Source organism: Tursiops truncatus, chromosome 9 (genome assembly GCF_011762595.2).
Source record: "Tursiops truncatus isolate mTurTru1 chromosome 9, mTurTru1.mat.Y, whole genome shotgun sequence".
NCBI lineage: Eukaryota > Metazoa > Chordata > Mammalia > Artiodactyla > Delphinidae > Tursiops > Tursiops truncatus.
This window is the reverse complement of record NC_047042.1, coordinates 23,768,033-23,795,501: the sequence shown is the minus strand read 5'-3', so window position 1 is coordinate 23,795,501 and position 27,469 is coordinate 23,768,033. Positions and strand designations below refer to the sequence as shown.

At 36.1% G+C, this 27,469-nt stretch overlaps 1 protein-coding gene across 1 annotated transcript in view; it reads left to right on the top strand.

Moving 5' to 3' along the window:
- The first annotated feature begins 1,248 nt into the window (after nucleotides 1-1,248).
- SEMA3C (semaphorin 3C) overlaps nucleotides 1,249-27,469 on the top strand; it is a 187,576-nt gene continuing 161,355 nt past the window's right edge. The window contains exons 1-2 of the mRNA XM_019940507.3: nucleotides 1,249-1,559; nucleotides 3,586-3,726. Coding sequence (XP_019796066.1) covers nucleotides 3,624-3,726 — 103 coding nt within the window. The 5' untranslated portion in view covers nucleotides 1,249-1,559; nucleotides 3,586-3,623. The remainder of the gene's footprint in view (nucleotides 1,560-3,585; nucleotides 3,727-27,469) is intronic.

The window sequence follows — 27,469 nt, the reverse complement described above, 5'->3', positions numbered from 1 at the left end:
TTTTAAAAGAACACATCCACTGAATTGGAAATTTCTTTCATAAACATAGTTGTGTTTAAAGATAATATTGGCCCTGGAATATAATTTTTGAACACTTAAATTTGCATTCTTATTTGACATGATCCCTTCATATCTCAGCTATACAGAAAGAGTTAGGGACATGACTTATGTCGACATAACAAGTGGTGCTTAGATACATGAAAGATATGTCTTAATCACTTCTTCACTTCCTCCTACCTGAAATTTAGTTCAGCTGTCCCACTCCATCAAAGATTTTGCACTTTCAGAAGTGTTTTCTATGATAGTTTATAAGAATTTAGTGATCTGCTTTACTTCATAAAGAAAATTATGAGGAACAAGGTGGAGAAATTACACTCCATGTTCCCTCTGTATAGTGACATCTGCTGGGCTGTAGCCCACAGTGATTTTTAAGCAAGTACCTGCTCATTTTATGGAGGTCGAAGCTCATTTCTCCCGAAGTTCAAGTATGTAGCTCATTGTGATCCGGAGAAATAATTTTCACTTAAACATCAAAGTCATTCCAGAGTTTAACAAGTTTATCTGAAAGTAGTGCTGAAATATACCCCCTGAGGCCTAGATTTGTAAACCTCTATCTGCTGGCATAGTTCAGAACAGCCTTCCTTTACAAAACTGTGAAATAATTTCTTGTAATTATGTTTTGGTAATATCTGGGAGGGTGGAGGTAGAGTACTGTATTATGAGTCAACGTGGTGAGGTCAACAGAGTTACTGCCTTTCGGACATTAAGGAAACAATAGGAAACAATACCCATTAAAAGGATAAGCATCTGCGATGAGGCTGTTGGTTTATCTCGACCGGTTTTAGAAAATTTTCTACGGGAAAAGAACGAGACTCGTGCCCTTTTAAAAACGCATCTCTTTGCCTTAAAAGGATTTAGTGATCCTTCTCTTGCAAAAGCTGCTTTGCACTTTGATATTTAAGGCCAAGCTTAATCTTGAATGCCTTCCAAGAGCAGCCGGTAACAAACAAAAACCTTGGAGCACACCCTGTTAAGTTGTTCACTCCACTGCAGAGCGCGAAAGCAGCAGAGGTGTTCAGTTCGTCCCCCAGACTGCTGCGGCGCATTCCTGTATCTCTAGGGCGGCTTGTCCTGGGGTCGGCCCCGCCCTGGCGGCTCCCTGCCACCCTCTCGCGGGCGCGCTCTGGGTGGGGCCTCGCGGCGGGTGGAGATGCGGCCGAGTGTGCTGGGCGGGTGAAGCGAGCCGGCTGGGCGGCGCGCTGGGGCAGCCAGAGCCGCGCGCCGCGTCGCTGTAATCGGACACCCGAGCGCTCGCCCCATGCGCCGGCCACTTTCCATTCACTTCACAGTGCTTGATTGAGAGACGCAGAGCAGGGCTCCCGGTGCCGCGCCACTGCAACGCTGAGGATTCCTTTACAAAGAAACTCAGAGGACCGGGAAGAAAGAATTTCACCTCTGGGACGCCCTAGAAATTACGGTCTTTGGGGAAAAGGACTACAAACACGCGGATCCAAACCTGTAGCAAATTGACTTTTCCGTGCTGATCTCGTCCCACATCGGTAAGCTGGATTCGTTGTTTTCAGCATTACAAATTTAGAAAAATATAACTTTTGGGTCTGGGTATAGACTTTTCACATATCAGTGTGCTCAGGTCTGGATATTTTCTTAAGAGCGCATGCAGTTTGTCATGGAAGTGTTTCCCTTGCTGAGAGCCCGGCTGGAATTGTTTCTTTAGGTTGTGACACCTGCGGAGAGTTTAAAGCTGAGTATTTCCCTGCCTTCTAAGGCAAAATTACTCGAGAGGATTTTATAAAAGAGTCCTTTTCTTACGTGTTATTAGTGTTCAATCAGTACAAGTGAAAACAACAAGCAGCATGTCTTAAGTGTTTGAGTTAAAGGGAAGAAGTCATAAAATATGAGGGGCGGGGGCGTGTATGAGACACTTGGCTTTCAGTCCCTTCTCAGCTCTAGGTTGGCTTGAAATCACATTGCTCTGTATACTCACTCCACTTGACCTGTCATTTCATCTCCAATATTATTCTTTGCAATTTGTGGCATATGTAGCTCTCGTGGAGGCATATCAGATAAGATATTGTTAATAGCAATATGTAGAAATTCGTGATTATTATCAGCCTGCTTAATAAAGAGACAAAGTTTAGGCATATTTATAGCTTTGTGTGTGGGGGTCTTTATACATAAAGTCAACAAAACCAGGGAGTAAATTACTAAGGGAAAGTCACCCTATAAAATCAATTTTCTTCTAAGTTAATTTAGGGATGACAAGGTGAAGAGGTTGTGGAAGCAGGAAGAAAGTGTTTCTTTTGAAAATTACCAACACAAACATCTCTAGGGTTTCCTCCATCTGTGTGGTAAAAGAAGCATGCAATTTTGTTTCTGCCTCTTATAACATATATACCACCTAGGAAATCAACTTATAATTTTTGTTTACAATGGCATGTTCGGTTTAATTGTTCCTTTGCTTCTGTATTACTAAAGCTTTTCTATTGCTTCTGTTACTTTTCAAATTTTAGTGGCATTTCTTTATTGAATAAAATTAGTGGTAAAATTTTAATTTTAAAAGCCACATAATATTGAAGATCAGTATTGTTGTAACTTGTAAAAATAAATTTCTAGATTAAACTCTGTCATGTCATCTTATTGTATAATTGTGGTAGATTCAAAATGATGGGGTTTCTTTTATGGTCCTGAGTTTATTTTGCATATTGTGGCCACTAGAGCTCCTATAGATATGAAGTTCCACATTACCTGATCTTTGTTATTCAGACATTAGTTAATAGCATGTGTCAATTTTATAGCTACAGTTTCAAACAGTAATACCTGTCTCTCTGATTTATCTTTTGACATTTTGACAGCCCACTTTCTAGTCGATTTATTTTAAATATGCATTGAGGGATATATGGTTCACTGGATTGCTCACCACTAAGTCATTGGTTTGAATTTGGCACAAATCCATGGTTACCTCATCTACATCATTTAACAGCTGTATGGTCATCTGTATAAACTGGCAGATAACTAATTCCAGTGATCAAGGATTGAGCACTAGTAGATCTCTGTGTAGAAATATCATTTCAGAGATGGTTACTCCAAAAGAGCTAATGAGTGTGTGGAAGTGAATGTTCATGTGGGATTTTCCTACTGCTACTATATTTATGGTAGAAAGAGAAGTTTTCATCCACTAATACCTATTTGCACCATTCTCAAGTCTTTTCAATGTAATGTGTTTTTTAAAGCGAAAAATAAGTTTAAATATTGGCTTTTCCTTTGGGAATCAGTAACTTTTTCCTGGCTGCCTTGTTTAATATTAGCATTATTTTGCTGGAAGATGAAATAATTTCATTTTTAACAAAGACTTCCAGACACAAATGAAATCAAATCCAAATTTTCACATCTAAGAAACAGTCACAGCACCTCCTACTGTTTGCATGACTGTAAAAGTTCAGCTGTGTCTTTTGTGAATAGAGTGCTCTGTCTAGATTGCTGGTTTTGCGTGTGTGGTGGGAAGGGGGGGGTGTGCTCCTAATATGTGAAGTGAAATATAACAAACTTGTTATCTTTATTTTAAAGGTACTTTCCCTTGGATATTAACTTGCAAATCTGAAGAAATGGCATTCCAGGCAATTTGGGTCTTGGTTGGAGTATTTGTTTGTTCTACCTGTGTAAAAGGATCATCTCAGCCCCAAGCAAGAGTTTACTTAACATTTGATGGTAAGAAAGTTGATAAACACTCTGAGGACAATGTTATTTGAAGTATTTTTTCTTATCCAGATTCAAAAATTACTAAAGACAGTAAAATATTATTGAGTATTGATTAGCTTTAAAATATCTAGTGGACAGCTTTTTGGATGACAGCTATTTTAAATTATTGGTTAATAGACAAAAGCCTCTCTTGCATTTGTTTATGAAAATGCTTGAAGTATATTCTGCCCTTTCTGAAGTTTCTTCTGTGTTTTCATGCACGCATATGAGGAGATGGTGAAGAACTCAAAGCCTAAGGTCTTTGATCTTAGTAGTCACTTGGCTTTGTTGAGGAACACCCCTTAACTGCTAATCCTCATCAGCAGGAAGAGCTATGCAAGTTTAATTATTACAATTTTTTATAATACATATTGGGCCTTAGCCTCAAAACTGGTCTCTCCATACATTGTTCTACTGGTGTTTCTTCTATTTCCATGAGGAGTTCCTGAGGTTGGCAAAGTCTCCTAATTAATTGAAAAGGACCTAAAAGAATAGTCGGAAATATTGCAATATTTTGATTGCTGTTGTATGCAGATGTTCTCTTCAGAAGCTTAGGGAAACGAGTGTGATTTCAAATTTTCACAAACATGAAAGGCTTATGGTCCTCTGAGGGTATGGTTTGCCAAATGTGCGCATGAGCTTTAATGTATATAGTTCAAATGACTTGTAGATGGATGATTTTGGTCAGTCACGTAACGCATACTAATTGGACAGATGGAATAAGAAATGGATCAGAGGGCATCCCTGGTGGAGCAGTGTTTGAGAGTCCACCTGCCGATGCAGGGAACATGGGTTCGTGCCCTGGTCCGGGAAGATCCCACATGCCGCGGAGCGGCTGGGCCCGTGAGCCATGGCCGCTGAGCCTGCGCGTCCGGAACCTGTGCTCCGCAACGGGAGAGGCCACAACAGTGAGAGGCCTGCGTACCGCAAAAAAAAAAAAAAAAAAAAGAAAGAAAGAAAGAAATGGATCAGGCAGGAAGATCATCCTGCCAGTCAGGTCATTTATATTTTTATTACTTCTTTCAGCTCTGTCTCTGCGTAAACCTCAGTGTCACTGGGCATATTTTCATTCATTTGAGAAATAGTATACTCTCAAGCCTTATGTAGCAGGATGTCTTTGAAACTCTATCTTGAATGTCAAACAGCAGTATGACTGACACTTATCACTCAAATGGCTATCCTTTTCTCTTTCTTTCTTAAACCACCAAGTGCTTTCCCCCAAGGTCATCATAAGCACTGAAGGGGCCTTATTTAGAACTTAGAGTGTGTGAGCTTCTACTTGTTTCCTTAGCTTCTGAGTTAGGCATTCCCCTCAGAAACCCATGGCTATCCAGTTAAGTTGGGAAGAAAGGAAAAACAGACCTTTGAAGTATCTTTTTTTTTTTTAATTACTAACAAATCTTGCAGCCTGCCAACACCTCTTCTCCTAAGTTGAGAACTATGAATTACCTAATCAAATAAAAAAGAAAGGCATTAAGGAACAGTACAATTTCTCCCCAGTTTTCTGTATTTCTCTCAGCATATAGGAAGATGGAGTGGTCTCATAGATGAGGTATCTAAACTTGCTCTCTCTATTACTTTGAAACTAATAGAACTTCTTTTAACTGAAACTTAAACCAAAATATGTAAACATTAAAAACAAGTGTGTCAGTAGAGAGAATTCATTAGGTCTGTGTTTGAAAAGACAATTACAATTTACCTTTTACAGAGGAAATTAATACAGTCTTTTAAAACCAAACTTCAATACCATGTAGGACAGTGACTGCTATTTACAAAGTGACTAGAAATTATGATGGGCTTTTTAAAATTCTGCATATCTAAAATTTTAAATGCTCTTAATCTCAAAACAGATTCTTATAGAATAATACTTTAATTTATAACATATGCAGAATACAGCATGATTAGATAAGCTAATGATCTGAAAGTCTTATAATTCCTATTTTATTCTTCCCAAGAGTCTTACTAGGAAATAATTAGAGAGATAGAATTCACTTAATTTGAATACTGTTTTAAAGAGATATATCAACAAGCATAATGAAATGCCACGGTTTCTAAATTAATACCAAAAAAACTCCAAAAATGAACTGTATAATAGACAAAGTATCATTGGAAAAGTACCTTGAGCAAAACCAATTGTTAAAATGTATATATTTTAATCATTAATTCATATTAATTTTCTTAAGAGATTTGACAGTGAACCTGCTTGAGATCCTGTTCCAAATTTCTTATCACTTAAAGTGTCTCTTTGATCTTATTATGACTTCTCTGAGTATCGCACTGAATAGGTTACTAAATTTCTTCCAAAATGGTTTAGTCTTAACATCAAAATATAGAACTTTGTACAAGGTTGACATATATATGAATATATGTTAATTTAAATATATACAGATATATACTGTCATTTATTTCATAATTAAAAATTTCTGAGTGACACATTAGAAGAATCCTCTCAGTCTTGTCTTACTGTCCAATTAAGAATCACAGTCAATTTAAAGGTGGGTGAAATAAGAGATCTCTTCTCCCATCCAAATTCCATCCCTTCTTGTGGTGGTGATAACATTTGGGAAACAATGATTTACAGATTTGCCTTCCCTATTCATCTAGTGCAAGGTCAACCAGATGGTCATCACTACTATGGGAGAATGTACTTCAGGTGTTATTAATTAGTTACATTTGTGCTAGATAAATCTTGCATGTTAAAAGAACAGTGACTTGGGCTTCCCTGGTGGCGCAGTGGTTGAGGGTTTGCCTGCCGATGTAGGGAACACAGGTTCGTGCCCCGGGCCGGGAAGATCCCACTTGCCACGGAGAGGCTGGGCCCGTGAGCCATGGCCGCTGAGCCTGCGCATCCGGAGCCTGTGCTCCGCAACGGGCGAGGCCACAACAGTAAGAGGCCCACGTACCGCAACAAAAAATAAAAAAAGAACTGTGACTCCTATTAGATATTGCATTTCATAATTTTTATAATTCTTATTTTTTGCCATATACCTTTTCAAATGAATAAAACGTTCATGCAAATTATTTTTGTTTGAGTTGAATTTTTCTTGAAAAAATTCCAATTGTTTGACAAATTCACATTTCATAACATTATTGTGTATTTTTTTTCCAGAAAATCTTTAAGATCAATAAGGGTCATAAGGAAAGGCGAGGCTATGTATATAAATAGACAAAACTTGTTTTGCTTGCTAATATGCAAGGGAAATAATTGTTGAAAAGATTCTGCTTTATCAAGAAGAAATTTTAGCATGTAATCTTTTACAAAATCAGGAATAAATACTCCATAATTTGACAGAAGATATCAGTTGCATGTAATTTTAAGAAAAGGTGCTGAGCTTCAGAAAAATGGTAATATTGTCTATATTTGAATAGATATGAAATCTGATGACTACTTTAAATGTGTTAAATATTGTTTCTATTTAAAAATGAGATATTCTTTTCTCTTTTGTTTACATTTTTATTGAGATATAATTGACATATAACATTGTATTAGTTTTAGGTGTACAACATAATGATGCGATATTTGTATGCACTGCAGAATGGTTACTGCAGCAGGTTGTTACCATATGTCATTGTAGAAAGTTCCAAAAATTATTTTTCTTGTGATGAGAAATTTAAGATTTGCTTTCTTAGCAACTTTCAAATACAGTACTATTAATTGTAGTCACCATGCTATATATTATATCCCCATAACGTATTTATTTTATACCCAGAAGTTTTATATCTTTTGACCCCTTCACCAATTTTGCCCACCCTCCACGCCCTGCCTCTGGGACCACCAATCTGTGCTCTGTATCTAAGACTTGGACTTTTTTTTTTTTAAGATGCCGTATATAAATTAGATCATACAGTTTTTGTCTTTGTCTGACTTATTTCACTTAGCATAATGCCCTCAAGGACCATCCATGTTGTTGCAAATAGCAAGATTTCATTCTTTTTTGTGGGCGAATAATATTCCATTGTATATGCATACCATATCTTCTTTATCCATTCATTCATTGACGGAAGCTTAGCTTGTTTCCATATCTTGGCTACTTTAAATAATGCTGCAATGAACTTGGGTGTTCATATATCTTTTGAGTTAGGGTTTTCATTCTCTTTGGATAAATACCTAGAAGTGGAATTACTGAATCATATGGTAATTCTATTTTCAGTTTTTTGAGGAACCTCCCCACTGTTTTCTATAGTTGCTGCAGCAATTTACATTCCCACCAACAGTGGACAGGGGTTCCCTTTTCTTCACAATCTCACCAACACTTACTTCTTGTCTTTTTGTTGGTAGCCATTCTGACAGGTGTGGTCTAAGGTGAGCTATCTCATTGTGATTTTGATTTGCATTTCCCTGAAGATGAGTGATGTGGAGTATCTTTTCATGTGCTCCTTGGCCATTTGTAAGACTCTTTGGAAAATGTTTATTCATATGTTCTGCCCATTTTTTAGTCGAATTATTTGTAATTTTGCTATTAAGTTGTATGAGGCCTTTATATATTGTGGGTAATACCCCTTATTGTATATATAATATGTTTTGCAAATATATTCTCCCATTCAGAAGGTTGCCTTTTTATTTTGTTGGTGGGTTCCTTTGCTGTGCAGCAGCTTTTTACTTTGATATAGTTCCATTTGTTGATTTTTGCTTTTGTTGCCTTTGCTTTTGGAGTCAGACCCAAAAAATCGTCGCCAAGACTGATGTCAAGGAACTTATTTCCTGTGTTGTCTTCTAAGAGTTTTTTGTTTCTGGTCTTACTTTTAAATCTTTAATCCATTTGGAGTACATTTTTGTGTATGCTATAAAATAATAGTCTGGATTCTTTTTTTTTTTTTTTTTTGCATTGGGCTGTCCAGTTTTTCCAACACCATTTATTGAGGAGGCTGTCCTTTCCCCATTGTATATTCTTAGCTTCTTTGTTGTAAATGATTGACCGTGTATGCTTGAGTTTATTTCTGGGCTCTGTGTTCTGTTACATTTACCTATGTGTCTGTTTTTATGCCAATACCATACACTTTTGATTACTACAATTTTGTAATATAGTTTGAAATCAGGGTGCATGATATCCCAGCCTTATTCACCTTTCTCAAGATTTCTTGGCTATTCAGGGTCTTTTGTGGTTCCATACAAATTTTGGAATTGTTTGTTCAATTTCCGTGAAAGATGTCATTGGAATTTTGATAGGGACTGCATTGAATCTGTATATTGCTTTGGGTAATATGGACATTTTAACTGTATTAATTCTTCCAATGCATAGGCACAGAATGTCTTTTCATCTCCATGTTTCTTCTTCAGTTTCTTTCAGTATATAGTTTTCAGTGTACAGGTCTTTCACCTCTTTGGTTAAATTTATTCCTAGGTATTTACTCTTTTTTTCCTTTTAAATAAACTTTACTCTTAGAAGAGTTTTAGATTTACAGAAAAATTAAGAAGGTAGTACAGGTAGCTTCCATATACCCTACACCCAGTTTCTTCTCTTGCTAACATCTTATATTAATATGGTACATTGGTTACAATTAATAGACCAATATTTATATATTACTATTAAATAAAGTCCATTTTTTAAGATTTCCTTAGTTGTTTTTTTTTTTTTTTTTTCCGTACACGGGCCTCTCACTGTTGTGGCTTCTCCCATTGCGGAGCACAGGCTCCAGACGCGCATGCTCAGCGGCCATGGCTCACGGGCCCAGCCGCTCCACGGCATGTGGGATCCTCCCGGACAGGGGCACAAACCCGTGTCCCCTGCATCGGCAGGCGGACTCTCAACCACTACGCCACCAGGGAAGCCTCCTTAGTTTTCACCTAACGTCCTTTTTCTGTTCCAGGATCCCATCCAGGATAGTACATTACATTTAGTCATCATGCCTTACTCAGCTCCTCTCATAGCTGCTTTTCAAAGCAAAACAAAGAGAAGCTCCTCCATGGTTCCTGTGGTAAATTAGTCTCTCCTGCTTCTGTCTTTGGTCTTGGGCCATGCACAACTAAAAGTTTAATATTTAAGGCATTCTTCCTGAGGCTGGTTTTTGTAAGAGCAGAAAATAATGGGAAACAGTAATATTCTAACACTCAAAAATTCATAGCACCAATGTAGGTGCTGAATACATACTTCACTGAGTTTATCTAGTGATCCAGTGAGGTAGTGTGTATGGAGTCTTCCAAAGCCGCAGTCTGTGTTTTCATTGATGATAGAAGTGGGGATGCTCCCTTGCTGTCTTGGTCCTCCAAATTTCTTTACAAGTATGAGTGGCTATGCAACTCAAGTTTAGTCAATGTGATGTAAGACAAAGATACTAGGTAAGGTTTATATAATGCACAAACTCACCGGCATTCATTTGGCCCTTTATCCTTTGCCCTAATCCATGATTCCTATCTGGAATATCAAAAATGGTTTTGATTAATGGAAATAAAGTATTTTATTCTTTCTGATGCAATTATAAAGGGGGGATTGTTTTCTTAATTCCTCTTTCTAATAGTTCATTGTTAGTGTATAGAAATGCATCCAAATTTTGAATATTGATTTTGTACCCTGAAAATTTACTGAGTTTATTCATTTTAAAAGTTTTTTTGTGAAGTCTTATGAATTTATATAATCATGTTGTCCACAAATAGTGACAGTATTACTTCTTCCTTTCCAATTTGGATGTCTTGTATTTCTTTTTCTTTCCTAATTGCACCGGCTAGGACTTCCAATATTATGTTGACTAGAAGTGGAAAGAGTGGGCATCCTTGTCTTGTTCCTAATCTTAGAGGAAAAGCTTTCAGCTTTTCACCATTGAATATGAGGTTACCTGTGGGTTTGTCATATAGGGTCCTTATTATGTTGAAGCATGTTCCCTCTATACCCCCTTTGTTGAGTTTTTATTGTGAATGAAAGTTGAATTTTGTCAAATGCTTTTTCTGCATTTATTTGAGACAATCGTGATTTTTCTCCATTTCGTTAATGTGGTATATTATGTTGATTAATTTGCAGATGTTGAACCATCCTTACATCCCTAGAATAAATCCCACTTGATCATGGTGTATGCTCTTTTTAGTGTATTGTTGAATTGTGTTTGCTAATATTTGGTTGAGGATCTTTGCACCTATGCTTATCTGGGATATTGGCCTGTAATTTGTGTGTGTGTGTTTGGTGTCCTTTACTGGCTTTGGTATCAGTGTAATGCTGGCCTCATAAAATGAGTTTGGAAGCATTCCCTCCTCTTCAATTTTTTGCAAGAGTTTTAAGAAGGATAGGGCTTCCCTGGTGGCGCAGTGGTTGAGTCCGCCTGCTGATGCAGGGGACACGGGTTTGTGCCCTGGTCCGGGAAGATCCCACATGCCGGCGAGTGGCTGGGCCCGTGAGCCATGGCCACTGAGCCTGCGCATCCAGAGCCTGTGCACCACAACAGGAGAGGCCACAACAGTGAGAGGCCCGCATACCGAAAAAAAAAAAAGAGTTTTAAGAAGGATAGATATTAAATCTTCTTTGAATGTTTGGTAGAATTCACCAGAGAAGCCATCTGGTCCTAGACTTTTGTTTGTTGGGACATTTTCAATTACTGATTCAATCTCTTTATTAGTAATTGGTCTATTCAGATTTTCTATTTCCTCATCATTGAATCTTGGCCGATTGTATGCTTCTAGAAATTTATCCACTTCTTCTGGGTTGTCAAATTTCTTGGTGTTTAATTGTTCATAGTTGTCTTTTATGGTTCCTTGTATTTCTGTGATTCCTTGTATTTCTGTAAAGTCTCCTTTTTCGTTTCTGATTTTATTTATTTGAACCCTCTCTCTTTTTCTCTTTGGTGCATCAAAAAAATTTTGTTTATCTTTTCAAAGAACCAGATCTTAGTTTCATTAATCTTTTCTGTTGTCTTTTAGTCTCTGTTTAATTTATTTCCACACTGATCTTTATTATTTCCTCCCTTCTACTAATTTGGGCTTCATTTATTCTTCTTTTTCTAGTCCATTTAAATGTAAAGTTAGATGGTTTATTTGATATTTTCTTGTTTCTTGAGCTAGGCCTGTATCACTATGATTCCCTCTTACAACTGTTTTTGCTCTATCCCATAGATTTTGGTGTGTTGTATTTCTTGTATTTCCATTTTCATGTGTCCCAAGTTATTTTTTGATTTCTCTTTTGATTTCTTCATTGACCCATTGGTTGTTCAGTAGCATGTTGTTTAATCTCCACATATTTGTGGGGTTTTTTTCCTTTTTTTTCTTGTAATTGATTTCTAGTTTTATACTATTATAATCAGAAAAGATGCTTGAATTGACTTCAGTCTTCTTAAATTCACTGAGACTTGTTTTATGACCTAACATATGATCTATCCTGGAAAATATTCCATGTGCACTTGAGAAGAATGTGTATTCTGCTGCTTTTGGATGGAATGTTCTGTATACATCTGTTAAATTTTTCTGGTCTAATGTGTTATTTAAGACTGATGTTCTGTTAATTTTCTGTCTGGATGATCTATTCATTGATCTTAGTGGGGTACTAAAGTCCCCTGCTATTATTATACTGCTGTCATTTTCTCCCTTTAGGTCTGTTAATATTTGCTTTATATATTGAGGTACTCTTATTTTGGGTGCACAAATATTTACAAATGTTATATCTTCTTGTTGGTTTAACCCCTTTATCATTATGTAATGACCATCTTTGGTTTTTTTTTTTTCACATTATTCATTTTAAAGTCTATTTTGTCTGACATAAGTATAGCTACCCCATCTTTCTTTTGGTTTTGTTTGGATAAAACACCTTTTTTCATCCCTTAACATTTAGTCTATGTATGTCCTTATGTCTGAAGTGAGTCTCTTGTAAGAAGCATGTAGATGGGCCTTGTTTTTTAATCCATTCAGCCACTCTGTCTTTTGATTGTAGAATTTATTCCCTTTACATTTAAAATAATGTTTAATAGATATGTACAAATTTGCTAATTGTTTTTTGGGGCTGTTTTGTAGTTCTTCTCTGCTCCTTTCATCTTCTCTTACTCTCTTCCCTTGTGTTTCTTTTTTTGTTTGTTTGTTGTTGTTGTTGTTGTTGTTTTTGAGGTACGTGGGCCTCTCACTGCTGTGGCCTCTCCCGTTGCGGAGCACAGGCTCCGGACGCGCAGGCTCAGCGGCCATGGCTCACGGGCCCAGCCGCTCCGTGGCACACAGGATCCTCCCGGACCGGGGCACGAACCCGTGTCCCCTGCATCAGCAGGCGGACTCTCAACCACTGCGCCACCAGGGAAGCCCCTTCCCTTGTGTTTTGATGACTTTCTTTAGTGTTATGCTTAGATTTTTTTCTCATCTTTTGTGTATCTACTATAGGTTTTTGCTTTGTGGTTACCATGAGGTTCACATATAACAGCTTATATACATAACAGTCTACTCTAAGTTGAAAACAAGTTAAATTAGAATGCATTCTAGAACTGTATACTTTTACTCCCCCGACCACCTTTTATGTTTTTGATTTCACATTTTACATCTTTTTAGTTTATGTATCCCTTAACTAATTATAGTTATAGTTATTTTTACTACTTTTGTCTTTTAACCTTCACACTAGCTTCATAAGTGATTAATCCACTACCTTTACTATATAGTTACCTTTACCAGTGAGATTTTTATTTTCATATGTTTTCTTGTTACTAATTGGTACCACTTCCTTTCAGCTTAAAAAAGTCCCTTTAACTTTTCATGTAAGGCCAGTTTACTGGTTATGAACTCCTTTAGCTTTTTCCTGCCTGGAAAACTTTATCTCTCCTTCAATTCAGGATGATAACCTTGTGGCGTAGAGTATTTTTGGTTGGAAGTTTTTCCTTTCAGCACCTTGGATATATCACGCTATTCCCTCTGTTCTGCCAAGTTTCTGCTGAAAATTCTGCTGATAGTCTAATGGGTGTTCCCTTCTATGTAACAAGTTGTTTTTTGTCTCTTGCTGTTTTTAACATTCTTTCTCAATCTTTAAATTGTGACAGTGTATTATGATGTGTCTTGGTGTGGATCTCTTTGGGTTCTTCTTATTTGGAACTTTCTGGGATTCCTGGATCTGGATTCTGTTTCCTTTCCCAGGTTAGGGAAGTTTTCAGCCATTATTTCTTCAAATAAATCTTCTGTCTTTTTTCTCTTCTCCTTCTGGGACCCCTGTAAGGCAAATGCTGTTTCTCTTTATGTTGTCCTAGAAGTCCTGTAAACTATCTTAACTTTTTAAAATTCTTTTTTTCTTTTGCTGCCCTGTTTGTGTGAATTTCCACTGCCCTGTCTTCCAGATTACCAATTCGTTCTTCTGTTTCTTCTAGTCTGCTGTTGAACCCCTCTAGTGTATTTTTCAGTTCCATTTTTGTATTCTTCAATTCTGAGACTTCTGTTTGGTACTTTATTATCTTTTCTGTATTTGTTCAAGTTCTCACTGTGTTCATCCAGTCTTCTCCCAAATTCAATGAAAATCTTTATGACTAGTACTTTGAACTGTTTATCAGACAAATTACTTGTCTTCATTTAATTCAGATTTTTTCTGAGGTTTTATTTTGTTCTTTGTTTGGAACATATTCTTGTTTCCTCATTTTGCTTGACTCTCTGTATTTGTGTCTATGTATTAGATGAAACAGCTACCTCTCTCAGTCTCAAAGGAGTGGTCTTATGTAGGAGATGAACCTTGTTGTTCAACCTTGCAGTAACTCTTGCATGTCTCTCAAACCCCTGTGATTGTCTAAGCAGCCTGATTTATTTTTGGTATGTCACAGATGTTGAGGGTGTACCAAGCCCCATCAGTGTTCCATAGGGAGGGATCTCAGAGAGCACCTAGTTTCAGGCTGATTGGAAAGAATACCCTCAGGTAGCAGCTTTTAAAGTATGCAAATATATACAGCTCTGTGGGACCACAATGTAAGCCCTGCTGTCTTCCAGATCAGGTGATGTGGAGGTGTCGCCTGGATGACAGTTGCAAAACTCAGGGCTCCAGACGAGTGTATAAACTCCTTTCTGGGAGGCACCAGTGAGCTGTAGTGAGGCCGAGGGAGGAGAATACAATGATGGCATTCCCTGTCCTACATTCCCTGAGAGCACTTCCATAGCTTCTAGATGTGTGGCAAACCTTAAGTTTCCCCCTCAGGTTGAAGCTCAAGAAAATAGGCCTTTTTTCACAGAAAGACTGGGGTTGTGTTTCATTCTGCTGTCTGTTCAATGCCCTGGGTGTGGTAGCCTTTCAAGAACTGACTCTCTGATTGTTTCCATCCTGTAGGGCCCAGAAACGAAAGCTCCCCTGGCCACCAGAGGCAGGTGATCAGGGTGCATCTCCTGTGTGGACTGTGCACACCTGCTGGCTTTAGCGAGGCAGCAGGAGAACTCAGGGTCATGATGCATCTGCAGATGTTATCTTTAGAGATGGAGCAGAAGAGTACAGTAATGCAACTTCCAGCTTTAGAAGGCAGCAGGAGAACACAGGGCAGGTCGTGAATGCCAGAGATTTAGCAGAGCAGCAGGGAAGTGCTGTGACTGTATGTGCCTGGTGGTACTAGCCAGGTAGAGGGGAGAACACAAAAAATGTCACCCACCAACACCTCCATCCCCAGAGAGAGTCCTAAAAGGCCACTACCCCTCCAGCAGATGCTTTAAGATTAGCAAATGAATTTCCTTCACATATAGACTAGGAAGTTTTCAAACTGCTACTTTTGTGCTGAGTCCCAAGGCGAGTTGTCTGTATGTAAAAGCCCTTTAATAGCAGAATCTCACTTCCCAGCAGCCTTTTGGGTCTCCTGGACATAAGCCCCTTTGTTTTCAAAACCAGACATTATGGGGCCTCATGTCTCCTGTGCAAGTCCCAAGGGTTGGGGTGCTTGATATGGGGCACAAACCATTCACTCCTCAAGGAGAAGCTCTATATTTGTGAGATCCCTCCTAATTGTGGGTTGCTGTGCCAGAGGTGGATTTTTTGGCAAAGAAGCACTAATTCAGTCATGTGGATGTTTTGGTTTTGTTAGTACAAACCTCTAAGTTATCAGACCTTATTTTTTTAAGTAATCCTGATAAATACTGGATTATCATTTTTGTTTATGTTTTTAGATCTAGAAAGATAATATTCTGAAATAAAGAAGTAGGATAAGACTAAGGTGCACTCAATAAAACACAAGCTTCAAAAAGCCTGAATATCATTTTACTGAATAGGCAGCTGTCTGGCTCCACTTCAAGTTTTCTTTTTAGAGTTTCTAAAAAACTCTTATGAGTTATCAAGATAACCATGGAAATATTTTAAATTGCTTTATAAAGCTATGAATGCTCAAAAATAAATTCATTGATAGTTAAATGCATGGCAGAAAAGTCAATTATTTGTGACTGCTAGTAATTCCTTGCTATGTTCAGTAAAGACTTTCTACTACTAAACTGTTCCTCACTCCATTTAAGCCTGTGACTAATTACCTAAAACTCAAAAGAAAAAAACAATTAAAAGATTAAAACTCCATAAAGATTTTTGCTATTTGGATACATAGCTAATATTGGCCAATTTTCCAGCCCCAAGTTGAGTTTTACATTTACATTTACATATGCATGACAGTGGTTTAAAAACATAAAAATGTCAGTGTGAGTTGTATCGGGAAACAAGTGTATTCAGTGTAGAGACTAGGGTTGCATAAGATTATAAGCTCTTTCAGTTATTTACTTTGTGATTCTTTTTGCCTTCTTTTAGTGCTGAATTTTAATTAATAAAGCTGTCAAAGTCTCCAGGTCATTGATAGTATACAAATGAAAGATGATGGAATTTTACAAAACTTCTTTTATCTTTTAATATCTGCCTCATTTGACAGAAAGCTTAGTTAATTAAACAATAAATGAAAGGACCCCTGTGAACTAGTAGGCTGAATCCAAAAGCTGATAAATTGTTATTGGACAATAAACTCAAAACAATAAATTGCCTCTTTATGAACTCTGGTAGCATTAACATTGCAAGGCACATTTGTTGAAAACAGTTTGCCTACTGGTTGCCCAAGAGATAAAAATAAAGCCTTGATTACTCCATTAATCTTGGAGAATGCTCACTCTGGTTGTATTGAATCTTCTGAAATACTTAGTTCTTAGGAAAACTTGTGTTACTACAATTTCCTTTAATTTCCCTGCCAGTGGTCTCAGTTAAATGTCAATTAAACATCTTAAATAACACCTGCATGTTTTAATAAACCTAACTCAACAAGGGGTGCTGTGTGAATAGGAAGCTCTTTGCATTCTTCCCCTGTGAGAGAGTCACTGAACTCAGGAAGGGATTGATGAATGCAAGTGTGAGTTGGATGTTACCTAAAGCATAAAGAATCTTTAGAGTAGCACTAAATTTGTGGTGTAAAGAGCAAGTTAAAACAGTTGTAAAATACTGTGGGAAAAGAAAATGAGAAGAAATTGCCCAAAAATTCATATGTCTATATTGCCGTAAGGTATATATTGACATGGGACTCTAGTAGTCAAAATAAGACAAAATCTGTTTCATAGCCTTGAATTGGAGGAGAGAAGTTTTAGGTATAGCAAAGAATGTCTCTTGGGAAATATTAGGACAGAAATGTATTACAGTGATATGCTGTGTATCTCTTTTTAAATGATTTTTAGAAAAAAGTTGGAAACATATTTTCCTGTCATAAAAAAGTAATTCTTGGTGAGTTTTCTCAGAATCCAATAAGCTTAATTCTGTTGCCAAAAGATGATGTTGTGGTGTTAAGCCATTCCTAGAGGTACAAGGTTCCTGCAGTTGGGAACAAAGAGGGATGCTTCAGTAATCTGAAATCAGAAGAGTGAGCTTATATGCTCTGTTAATTTAGTCAACCAACTATAGCAATTCCATGAAAAAATGCGTCATATTCCATGATTATCCATAGATACATGTGAATATTTATGATTGAACTGTCAAATGAAGGTGGCTCAAGTGATGCTTGATAGATTATTTTAAATCCATTTTACATGTTGATCAAATATGTGGATATGTTTTTCACAAGTATGGATAATAGGATACGTTACATAGACTTTCTTTGCAGTTTTGATTTAGAAAAATATACCTAGAACTAAATATATGCATTTTTCCATCCTTCATAGATGTGTGCTACCATTTTGTCTTCTGTGTTTCTAAAATATTTTGATAATTTATTTGTATTCATTATAATAATAATCACTAACGTTAATGTTGCCTTTGTGCCAGGCACTATTCTAAATACTTCACATTATCTCATTTTATTCTCTAACAACACTGTGAATTAGGCACTATTTTCATCCTCATAAAATGGAGGTACAGAGAAAGTAACTTACCTGAGGTCACAGGAATGGAAAGGGACATGATAAAACACAAGCAGCCAGAGTCCAGAGCCAGAGCCGTTTCTGCAGATGCTGCTAGAATTAGTTTTAAGGTCCACAAAAATCACAATTAAAATAAAAAACCATTTTCTGAGGAAGTCACACTATAACTCACTTTATCATGTTAAGGGTGTCAGTATATTTTTGCTCTTCTCGTGGAACAGCAAGCCTTCCTGAAAATAAAGGAAATAAAACTCATTCTGTACACCATTCCTAATTCCCTCTTCAATTTCAGTTTCATCAAAGTAAGTATGAGGGAATCACCCTCTGGAACAAGTTTATTTTGTTGCTGTAGGTGAGGTCTCCTTTTGTGGCTGTGAGAGCAAATCTGAGCTCAGACAGGATAACTATAGAAAAACTTATTATTCACTCTCCTTACCTCAGTATACAGGTTTATCAGGGTGTGTCCCCCTAACTTCAATATAGCCTATACTTTCTTTTAAAGAAAAAAAAAATTCAGGTGCTCTTTTTTATAGATACCATTGCAGCGTCAACTAACTATAGCACTGAGACACACTCAGTTTTTTCAATTTCCAAATATCTCTTATATAATGAGGTTAAAAAAATCCAGTCATTTTTATTTTAGTTCCATTACTGTCAAAAAATAAAAGTATTCATAAAGAGAGCTGCAGGCTTTGGGCAAACTCCAGGACTCTTTTGCCTTCTGCATTTCCATTTATGTGTTACTGAGAACCTCTGCTGTTAATGAAAACAGTTAAAAGCAAGGAACAGAAAGGTTAGACATTTTCTAAGGCAGAGTGTGAGTTGGCAAGAAGGGCATATAAAAGGCAGAGCTGAGTGCTGAGCCATGTGCTATTTTAGGGCAGCACCAGCCATGAAACAATGTGCTGAGCTGTAAAAGATGGCAAGTACATTCTACATTTCTAAGATGCATGCTCAGAAACAATCATTTCTACACTCCCTCCTTATTCAATAAGAATTAACTGCCTTTGAGCACTCAGTAGTAATATTTTACTTCTGCAGGGTGCTTTTTACTTTTCGGAGAATTTCCACATGTTATCTCATTTATTACAGAATGCTTAGGCAATAGGTGGGCACGGAGGCCCCAAGGAGCTAAATGTCTTGGCTAAGGATCTGCAGCTTGATGCTAACAGAGACAAGACTGGAAGAGGGAAATGGTGTAGGAAAAAGAAAACTAATTATGTAGAGAATAAGAGACATTCTGCAAATGTATATTACAAAATCTGCAGAAATGCCAGGCCATTAATTTCAATGTTAGCAAATTTGTCACATGCTATTTGTTTCCTCAAAGTATGCACAACACTGTAGCTTGAACATACCTTACATTTTTAATTAACTACTGATTTTTAGCAGTAATTTATGGATTATTATATGTCAGGCTTCAAATATATTGAACATATTAGAAATGCCTGTAAATTTTCTTTGAAAAGATTGAGGCAATACATAAATACCAGAAGTTCATATTTTTGTTTCTAATTCATGTAAGTTAATGAACATACTTTCCTTGCCTTGCCTTCCCCAAGTTATTGCTTTTGTAGTCAAGAGTTTCACTTGCTGTGCTCTGTACTTTAGGATTCCATTTTCCCCTTTGTCAATCTTTAGAACAGAGTATTCTATGTATTATCTTAGAAAGAAACAATCATTAAAATAACGTTAAGATCTGGTTTGAAATGATGCCAGTGAAAGTGCCTAATATTCTTGCCTTTCTCAACTTTAACATTTTCTAGCATTTAAGATTCTTGATAATAAAAGGGTAAAATATTCTACCTAATTAATTCCTAAATTACTACTTTACTGAAACTATTTTCTTATAAAAAATTAGCAGATACCAGGCTTTGGATATAAGATTGCTTATATTTAAGCTTATATATAATGTAATAGCTAATGCCAATTCTCTAGCCTATATGGAATTGATAGGCCAAAGGAGTCAAAGCAATATAATTTTACAGAAGATAATTGCTATTTATCTAAGAAGAGGGTCAGACTGCTGATCCTGTGAAAAGAAAACCTTGAGTCTCTTTAGGAGTAATAGCACTAAAGAAACAGTTGTTAAATTCTTTCATGAAAAACTTCCTCTTTCCTTGGTATAGATTTTCACTTTCTAAAGATAAATGAATTATGGAGAGGGGATATATATCTGAGTAAAGATAAATGCACAATCTTTACATACACATACATGTATACACATACTCTGTGGGTAAAGATCAATTATATTTCATTACCGTTTTGGTGTTTTCTAAGTATATGTTCTCTTGTAAGTGCATATAACAAAAACTGAGAAGTCGTGAAGAAAAGAGTTGTATTCCTGGTATCGTTTTCAATGTGTTACTGATATGTTTTCTTACTTTAAAGTTATATTTAGCACAAATTTATCATTTAATAATTGGATAATTAGCTTGGCAAACACTTTAGTACTCTAAATGTTACTGTAACACTTAGTTATACAGTAATAGCTAGTGCAAGTGAGCTGAGGACCAGGGCAAGAAACTCTGGTGGCTTCTGTATTTGAGCTTTGCCTCCCTCCCATTATTTATGGCTAGTAATAGTGAGAACAAAATGACTTGCTGCCAGAAGGAGGTAATCCATCCTTAGCACAGAAAACAGGAACTTAAAGGGAGCGAATGGAAAAAAATAATATGTAAAGGCACTGTAAAATAAATACCTAAATTTGTTTACAACATTTGCTTCTTTTACAGCCGTAAAGTCTTCCAACCCAAGTGGCTAGTGTGACTATAGTTAGCATCAATTACCAAAGACTTAGCAGTGTGCCAATTATAGCATATGAAACATAATCTTTCATTATGAGCTTCTCCTTTCTAAAAATCTTTGCAAAATTTAGATTAGAAAATACCTTTTTTCTTTTGTAAATCGACATAACTTTATACAAACTGTGTGAAGTGCACCAAGCTGGAACTTCATTCATTGCTGAAATTTTATGATGAATACAAGGGTCTGAAGCTTTTAAGACAGCAGTAACAAAATTAGAAACTGAGAGTAAGGGGAGTAGAACATCCTAGTATTCCTTTCCTTGCTTATTTGGGTCAGGTAGAAGTGGTGTATGTGGCCACAGTTTCTTTTAAATGGTAGAGACTATTACAGTTCCACAGAAGTGTAATTCTTAACACAGGGACTTCTTTTTTAATGAAGAAGTAAGTAGTAGTAAAGTGATTATAAAATTGGCTTGTATAAAAAAGATTTTCATTGAATTTCATTATGGAATTAGAGTTACGTCTATATGTATGCAAATCATTCAATAGACTGGATTGAAAATATTTTAATAAAGAAACTTAAGATGATGACCAGGCATGCAAAAGTTTTGATAATATGATGTGGTGAATATTTTGAAGCTCTTTTTAAAACTTTTCCATCCTCTTAAATATACGCTATTTGTCATAATTCAAGCAAAAACAAAACCTCATGACTTAAATTATCTCTTGATTTGAAAGATTCTTTGGATAATTAATTGTCAGTTGCCAGTAAGAACCTTAAGCGTTCTCTAAACATCATCAGCCTAGTTCTGTATTCACACCTAAATGTTATTATGTAATAAAGATGCAGACAATGGGAAGAGATTGGAATCTCATTGCTATTATCTACAAATCTAGGTTTAAATAGAACCATTCCTTTCAGAAGCAGTCTTTCTGGCATCAAAAGTTTCCAACTTTTATTGGTCTATCCAGCCAGATTGTTGCTCCATAAATTCAAACTCATGGATTTTTTTTTTCTTTCCCCTGAACAGTAATACTCAGAACATTTCAGGAGACCAGAACATTAAGCTGGAATAAAACAATGAGTGTATTATCATCACCAAAAGAGCATTTTGAATTTTATTAGTAGAAACCAATTAAGATGTTATTTTCAAGCAAAGGGCTTGTCAAGACTTCAGAAAGTTACAATACTTTCCAGAGTCGGGTAGGGGTTTAGCTGGCATAGAGGGCAGATCTTTAGCTTAGAGTCTTGACAGCTTTAATGCACATGCAACTGGGATTTTTTTGTTTAAGCTGATTCTCTTAAAAGCCATGCTTCCTGCCACTGTTCAACATAATTGCATCAATTCCACTTTCCATTAGAACTCAAAACCTGCTGATATGACTGGAGTTTTAAAACCTTTGTGTGAAAATCTAATTATGCATATTTTTTCCAGGGAGATCTGATAATGCATATGTTCTACAAAGTTATGTTTTTTATTCTGATATCTAGCATAGACTTTTATGCTAGTCATATACTTTGGTTATTCATTTAATTGTATTGACTCCAGTGGCGTAAGCAATTTTCTATTACAGGAGGAAAAGAATATTCAATAGGCTCTATTTTGTTGAAGGACAAAGGAGCACATACCTATTTGCTATAGAATAATAAAATATTCTGATTTCAGGTGAAAGGAAATGATTATCTTTTTATTATGTGTATAATATCTATGTCCCTTTTATAATGTGCTTATTTTCAACAGTTTGTCTTTATAGATATTTTATAATGATCTGCATTGATTTACTTCATCTCATATATTTCTACTTTTTTGATATGTATTTGACACTTTTCTATACTTATAGTTATGTATAGACATTTCAGATATTACATCAGGAATTTAAAGTGTAAAATATATTTATCTAGCAGTTTATCACCTTGCATTTGTTTTCCTTACATTCTTTCTTTGGTTTTTCTTCTTTTTTAATTGAATTAAGAAAAAGATTATTAAGCTTAGCCTGGACTCATTCACAAAATGGTGAAAGCCTCAGAGCCTAGGTGCTGATGGAACATGTAGCAGGAATTGAGTTAAAGATGGCCTAGAGTTAAGATGCATCATTTATATATGCTTTGGAAATGAAATTTAGTGCCATAAACACTTAGATGAAATTACCTTTAAAGCAATAACCATCTTTGGTTTCCAAATTTTACAATACATATTTGATACTAAGGCAAAATTTTAAAACCTTTTCTAAAATTGCTTCTGGGTTAAAAATAGAATTTTAATAACCAAAGATAAATTTGCTGAGGCCCATTAATAATAAAGCATAGATATTTTTCAAGGTATGTAAGTATCTGTATTAAGTTCCAATAGCACACATTACGTTCACCTTAAAGTGGAAGCTGGAAAATGTGGTTAGACTTGATTGTTGGCAAATTATGGGTCAATATAAGAAAAAGCTTTCAGGCTTTTATAAAAAAATGTTGTATCCATCTGTCTCTTATCCCTTTACTCCCCACTCATCCACCCTACTTTGGAGAGATTCCATTAAATACATTGTTCCATTTTTTAAAAAGACCCAAAGAACTGCACTGAATTCCACGAATATTTTAGAGAACCTACCTTGTACAATGTGGTTGCTACATCTGTAGGTACAAAGAGAAGTATGGCATGGATCCTGTCCTCAGTAACCACCCGTTCTAATCAGCAGGGTAAGCCAACTACATAAATACTACACCAGGCACAGCTTAATGTGTGCCATAAGAGCGACACAAACAACTTATAGAAGAAGCCAGTTTTGAAATAAAAACATTATCTTAAGTTGGTTTTGAAAATTGGCTTTAAACCTTTTGTGGGCATTAATCATTCTGCAAGCAGGGATTACAGTTTTATCATGGTTATAAACTGGATTGAGAGGGGAGTTCAACTGGAATGCCAAGGAAGAGGTTATTACACTTAACCAAGGTTCTCCAAGCCTCTGGGGCAAAGCTCTTTTGCTAGGATTTGTTTTGTCTTGTTATTCACCTCTAAATCTCCAGCAGTCCTGTACAATGTAGAATCATTATGAGTGATATACTGACAAACAGTTTGGCACCAGTTTGCCAAACTGTCTCTGAATGCCCAGAGCATTTAAAATCCTAAACTGTCTATAGTGGTGGTAGGAGCAGGGGAATGTTTTTAGAGTCTTCTCCATTTCTCAGTTTCCAAATCTCTCTTGTTCTCTTATTTGATTTCTCTCTCTCTGTCTCTCTGTCTCTGTCTCTGTCTCTGTGTGTCTCTCTCTCTCTCTGTCTCTCTCTCTCTCTCTCTCTCTCTCATACACACACACACACACACACATACACACACACACACAAATACACAATGTTGGCCATATGTGAGGGATAGAAGAAAGACATGAAGCAGCCTGTCTTAAACATCAGAAGTCCAAAATAACTAGGTCTTCAGAAATATCTTCTTTTATACATGAAAATGAATTCCATACCAGAGGTCAGAAGCTCCTTTCTCTGGGCTTTCATTCCCATCAGCAGTTTTCCATCTTATCATAAGACTACAAGACAGAAGAAATTAGACCAGGGAAAAATCTATAACTCTAAATGTTTGGAACGACTGATCATGTTAAACCCAAGACCTTATAACACTGATTCTCCATGTTGGCTACACATTAGAGTCACCTGGGAGCTTTAAAATTCTGCTGCCAAGGCCACACCCAGACCAATTAAGTTAGTATCTCTAGGGATGAGGTATAGCCACTATTGTTTTTAAACTTCTCCAGGTGATTTCAATCTGCAGTCATATTTAGAGACCACTGCCTCCAAATCCCTAAAGTTCAGTTTCTGTTAGGGAACATGAAATCTCCAAGGTTCTTTTAACAATGAAATATAATTCTATTCAGTCTATTGCTCTAATGGTTTCCAAGATAGAGTCTTTGCTAAACATTGAAATATAGCCACTTTACTCAACAGTGGAGATTTTCAATGCCAGAAAAATCATCATTAGTGTAACCATAATGCACCTTGAGTGTTCAGTACCCATTGAGTGAACAAATACCCTTCACTTATTTCTTTGTGAAATATGAAAGTCATGTCAAAGTTATGACCTAGAAAATTATGTTCTATTTTCTATTTCCTTTATATTTTGAAATGTAGTGTCATCTCAGTGAGATTCTTGACAACCTAAGCTAGTCTTGATTTAAGTTATGTCGTCAGGGCTAACAGAGCCTGGTGCTAAGAAAATTCGGTAAAGATCTGTGCAGTATGTACTCGCTCACAGACAATTTCATTTGTATGTGTTTGTGTCTAAATGTGGGATAGCAGACTCTCTAAGACAAAGAGGCAGTCTATAGTGGTAGTGGTAGGGAGACTGGGAGTGGAAGATAGGGAAGGTTTCTTCTCACTCAGAAAAAAATATTTCACCTATGGCAATGGGAACAGATTCTGATCCGTTTTTGTATACCATTCTTTTTCCAGTCTCTTTAATGATGTATGATACATAGTAGATGCTTAATAAATTTTTGAAAGTAAAAGAATGAATGAATTATGTCTGCATTAGCAGTTTTAGAGAACTGGAAGAGAGCAGAAGTAGGTCCAAAAACACAAAAATAAAGAATCAAACCCTGTCCAGCTCTGTGTTCCAGGATCATAAGTTGCCAATAATTCAGAGAGGCCTTTCTTAATATGCTTTTAACCTTCCTCTTGGAAAATTATCTTGGTTTAGATCTCTGTCCTTTGTACTGTGATCCTACTATTGCCATGAAGGCAGGAAAGCCATGGAAACCTTTTATGAGTTTATGATAAATACCTGCATACTCACAGTTGACGACTTTCTGGAGAAAAAAAAACTGTGTAGGGGTTACTAGGTAGAAATAAACTAAGCAATATTATGGGCAGGTCAATAGTAACCAGAACACAAATTGAGAACTTTGGGCCTTAGAAAATGTCAGTATTCACTGTGAAGGACATGTCATGTTTACCTGTTCTTATTAAAATGACATGAATTAAAAAGTTTTCTTGGCTATTGTCAGGAGCTTTATAGTATATGTTTGTTTACCAAAATGATGTCTTTCATTAAAGGAGAAATAGGGAAAAAACTCTCTTTTTGTGGAAGATATAAATTTAACACCTTGAAATGCCCAATATACCTCAAATGGGCAAGTTCAGAAAAATGTTTTGCTTATTGGATGCAGTTTAGGAAAGAAAACAAATAGGCAGCTATCTTATTAAATGATACAGCAAATGATATTCTAGGACAGTGTGGGTTTTTAGGATTCTAGTCACATCAAGCTAAGATATCATTCTTTCCATGCTTCCACCTATAACTTTATTGATTGATCTTTAATGGAAAGATATGTATCTTGCCTTTGAAAGAATTCGGTTTAGCGTGCTCCTATTATTTAGGACTTGGTCTGGCAAAGTAAATGAGGAACTCACAAGTAAGAGGTAAATGCTTAAAATATTTCCAGGAGTAAAATACCAACATCTGGCTTAGTAGACTGTAAGAATACAACTCCATGTGTGTCAAAATGCAAGTTACACAACTGTACTTCTCTGAAGGGTATAAAAAAAAATCGCTTTGCTGAGTGGAAATTACTTCTGTAAAATACTAAAATAACTGCATTAGTAAATTGTGGAGTCATGTAGTCAAAGGTAGTTTTTATTTTTCCTGGAGTATTTCACTTACCATTTATTTGTTTTGGAATATTGTTGTTAAAACCCAAATTATCATTTAATTCTAACTTGACAATCGGAAAATTTGCTTGACTATCTTGTAACATTGAGGTTCTTAATTCATTTCTGGAGTTCATCCACCAAAATGAAGTGTGGTAATTCTTTCTACCACCTTCTTCAGCAAACAAAACTATGACTCATTTCCCCCACCCAGTTACTCCAGAACTGTTCAGTGCAATGTTACAAAATGAGTTGTGATAGTACAATATTTCCCAATTTATTTTTGAGCCACTCAAGCAATGTATCCAACATCTTCTGTTCTAGGGAACAGACACTAAAACACATATTACACATTTTCCATACTTCATTCTTGTCTCTGTGTTATCTCAGTAATAAAGAGGGGAAAGGTGATGGAGTATTTACAGTATAGTGCAATAAACTAGTCATGAAAGAACTATATTTTATAAATTCATTTGTTATATAGAGGGACTTTACTTATATTTAATTAGCAATTTATAGGACAGTAGTGAATGGGCCCTCCTGTTATCTTTGCCTTGTTTAAACCAAAATGGAAATTATTTTGTTTTGCACCACCTCTACTAGCTAAGGCAAATGCTCAAGCCTAGGTCAGGCCCAGAAGCAAATTGCCTGGGTTTGAAACATTGCTCTAATGCTTATGAGACATGCAACTCATGGCAGTTCCATCAACTTCTTTAAACTTTGTTTACTAGGCTATAAAATAAGGATAAATTAGTTCCCACCTGATAATGTCATTGTGAATATTAAACAAGGTAACATATATAAAACACTTAGCAAGACATGACAACAGTAAAAGTATACTAAATGCTAAATATAATTATTTTGTATAAAGTGAGAGAATTAAAAGATGACTAGGATATATTCCATCACCTTAAGAAATGTATTGTCTAGTTATATTAAGAAACATTATTCTAGATGTGGAAAACTTGTGGGACACTGGCCTGGAAAATGATATTCTTGGCTCACATAATATTTAACACAGAGTAAGATGCTAACATTTAAGAATCAGGAGATTTTAGTTTATAATGTATATTTCTCTTTTTGCTTGAAAAGTCAGAGGATCTAGGA